Below are 3,191 nucleotides of genomic sequence, written 5' to 3'. Positions count from 1 at the left end.
TACTTAGATGGAAAGCTGGGCTTCCCTGGTGGCTTAGCGTGAAAGAATCTGCCTGCGGTGCAGGAGACCTGGGTCCGAACCCTGGGTCGGGAAGATCCCTGCAGGAGGAAAAGGGCAATCCACTCCAGTATTCTGGGAAATCCCATGGACAGAGGAGCCTGGCGGGTATAGTCCACGGGATCACAAGGAGCTGGACACTACTGAGTGACTAACACACGCGCGCGCTCACACGCAGAGAGAACTCCTACTAGACAGGCCGCGCCTGTTCGTCTTCACGCCCACTCTGTACTGGGCGGAGCACGTGTCGATGCTCCCGAAACGTTTCCGGGATGACATGAGCAGACAAGGCGGGAATCCTGACTCAGGGTGTGTATTCTTCTGCCCACACTGTGTCAACTCCCTTCCAAATCAACAACCACCAGAACCTGAAGACACAGTCACCGAGGCCGAGATCAGGTGCTCCCAGCCACCACCCCCATCCTGGGCTTCTGCACCTCCTAGAAGATGTGGTGCCCTTAAATCCACCCTTGATCCGTCACACATTAAATAAACACGTACTGAGTACCTATAATGTACCGGGCGACGTGATCTTTTGCCAGGTCTCCAGGGTAGAGTTCTGAGTGAAATAGACCTAGCTCCTTCCCCCAGGCTTGCAACCCAGTTGGAGAGACACTGAATAACTGAACAAGCATACAAGTAATTTAAAATGATAACAGTTGGTTTGTAATATGTGGATAGAAAATAAAGACACACAGTTTGATAGAGAATTTTTTAAGGAAGGGTTATCTGGACTTCCCTGGTGGCTCAGACGGTAAAGCGTCTGCCTACAATGTGGAAGACCTGGGTTCAATCCTTGGGTCTGGAAGATCTCCAGGAGAAGGAAATGGCAACCCACTCCAGTATTCTTGCCTGGAAAATTCCATGGACAGAGAAGCCTGGTAGTCTACAGTCCATGGGGTCGCAAAGAGTCGGACACGACTGAGTGACTTCACTTTCCTTTCTTTTCCTATCTGAAGACAAGACATTGAAACATTATGCCAAAGATGTCTAGGATTCCCAGAAATGGGAAAAGCAAGAAGGGGGAGAAAGTATCCCAGACAAAAGGGACTACATGTGGGAATTCTTCAAGGCTGGCGGGACCTTGCAACATTTGAGGAAATGGAAGTGTCCCTGTAGGGCTTTGATAGATGGAAGAAGAGGAACCAGGACGTGAGTTAAAACTGATACAGCCACTGGGAGAACAGTATGGCGTTTCCTTAAAAAGCTAAAACTAGAGCTCCCATATGACCCAGCAATCCCACTCCTGGGCATACACCCAGAGGAAAACCTAATTCAGGATATGTGTGCACCCCCCCCCCCCCGCAGTGTCCATTGGAGCAACAGGCGCCACAGGGAAGCAGGCCAAGTGTCTGTCGACGGGGGATGGGTGAAGAAGGTGAGGCGCGCACGTGCAGATGGAATCGCACTCGGTCGTGACAAGCAGTGAGACAGGGCCACTTGTGGCGATGGGCCTAGAGACTGCTGCGCAGAGTGCAGCAAGCAGGACGGGAACAACAAGTATCGCATATTAACATGCGGACGTGGGATATAGGGAAGTGGCGCAGATGATCGTATTTGCAAAGCAGAAATAGAGACAGGCATAGAGCACAAACCTGTGCACCCCAAAGGGACGTGGAGTGGCGGGGCGGGAGGAATTGGGAGGCTGGGGCTGACACACGTCCACTGTTGGTACTGTGTGTGAGACAGACAAGCGAGGAGGACCCACTGTGTAGCGCAGGGAACTCCATCAGTGCTCTGCGGTGAGCTGACTGGGAGGGACGTCCAAGAGGAGGGAGGGTCTGTACACGCATGGCTGATTCACTTTGTTGGACGGTAGAAACTAACACGGCACTGTAAGGCGAGTCTACTCCAATAAAAGATTGATTTTGAAAAAGCCCTCTCCACCGCACCCCCTCCCCCCCCAAAAAACCCTGAAGCAACTGGCAAAGTTTGATGCGGAACATGAGGTTTATTCTAAGAATAACGGGGGAGAGATGAAAAGCTTTAAGCAGAGGAGCGACCCCAGAGACTGTGTTTCAAAGGCTCCATGAGCTACTTCTTGGAGGATTGTAGCAGCAAGAGTGGGATCAGGGAGGCCAGAGAAGAGGGTGTCTCATTTACACAAGTGGCGTGATGGCTTGGATCTGGCTGAGGCAAGGTGTACAGAGACACGTTTGTGAACTACTTTGCAGTGTGTTTGCGCTTAGATGGAGAGGTCCCTGGAGCTGGGCAACATGACGAGGGTCCAGGAATTCGTCTTGCTGGGCTTGTCCACGAGCCCAGAAACAAGGGGAGTCCTGTTTGCCGCCTTCCTGACCCTCTACCTGCTGACCCTCCTGGAGAACGCCCTCATCGTCTTCCTCGTCTGCAGCCACAGCGAGCTCCACAAGCCCATGTACTTCTTCCTGGGCAACCTGAGCTGCCTGGAGATGTGCTACGTGTCCGTGACCATGCCCAGCCTGCTCGAGGGGCTGTGGACGGGACCCTGCCACGTGCCCTTCCCAGCCTGCATGACCCAGCTCTTCTTCTTCATCGCCCTCATCTGCACAGAGTGTACCCTGCTGGCCTCCATGGCCTGTGACCGCTACGTGGCCATCTGCCGCCCACTGCACTACCCGCTGCTCATGCGGCCCCAGGTCTGCCTGGGCTTGGCCGGGACTTCGTGGCTTGGTGGGCTGCTGGTCTCGGTGGTCAAGACAGTGTGCATCGCCAGCCTGTCCTACTGTGGCCCCAATGTCCTCAACCACTTCTTCTGTGATGTCTCCCCACTTCTCAACCTGTCCTGCACCCACGTGGCCCTGACTGAGCTGGTGGACTTCCTCTCGGCCATCGTCATCCTCTGGGGCTCCCTGCTGGTGGCCACAGCCTCCTACGTGGCCATTGCCAGGGCTGTGCTCCGCATGCCTTCGGCCGCCGCCCGGCTCAAGGCCTTCTCCACCTGCGCCTCCCACCTGGTGGTGGTGGGCATCTTCTACTCGGCCACTCTCTTCATCTACGCCCGCCCCAGCCGCATGGAAGCCATGGACCTCAACAAGGTGCTGTCGGTCATCTACACGGTGGCCACGCCCATGTGCAACCCGGTCATCTACTGCCTGCGGAACAGGGAGGTCCAGGCAGCTTTCCGTAGAACTCTGCGTGGGTCCCGAGGCTGA

The 3,191-nt window shown here is 55.0% G+C and overlaps 1 protein-coding gene across 1 annotated transcript; it reads left to right on the top strand.

Moving 5' to 3' along the window:
- Positions 1 to 2,246: 2,246 nt before the first annotated feature.
- Positions 2,247 to 3,191, top strand: LOC101111741 (olfactory receptor 6Z7-like). The gene has a single exon (XM_004015920.5). The coding sequence runs from the start codon at positions 2,247 to 2,249 to the stop codon at positions 3,189 to 3,191; it is 945 nt and encodes a 314-aa protein (XP_004015969.3).

Source organism: Ovis aries, chromosome 14 (genome assembly GCF_016772045.2).
Source record: "Ovis aries strain OAR_USU_Benz2616 breed Rambouillet chromosome 14, ARS-UI_Ramb_v3.0, whole genome shotgun sequence".
In the NCBI taxonomy this organism is placed as follows: domain Eukaryota; kingdom Metazoa; phylum Chordata; class Mammalia; order Artiodactyla; family Bovidae; genus Ovis; species Ovis aries.
Note: the sequence above shows the minus strand (reverse complement) of the source record. Positions and strands in the feature narration are given on the sequence as shown.

What these genes read in the sequence shown, in the direction of transcription:
- LOC101111741 (XM_004015920.5), top strand. Translation starts at nt 2,247, where the DNA reads ATGGAGAGGTCCCTGGAGCTGGGCAACATGACGAGGGTCCAGGAATTC.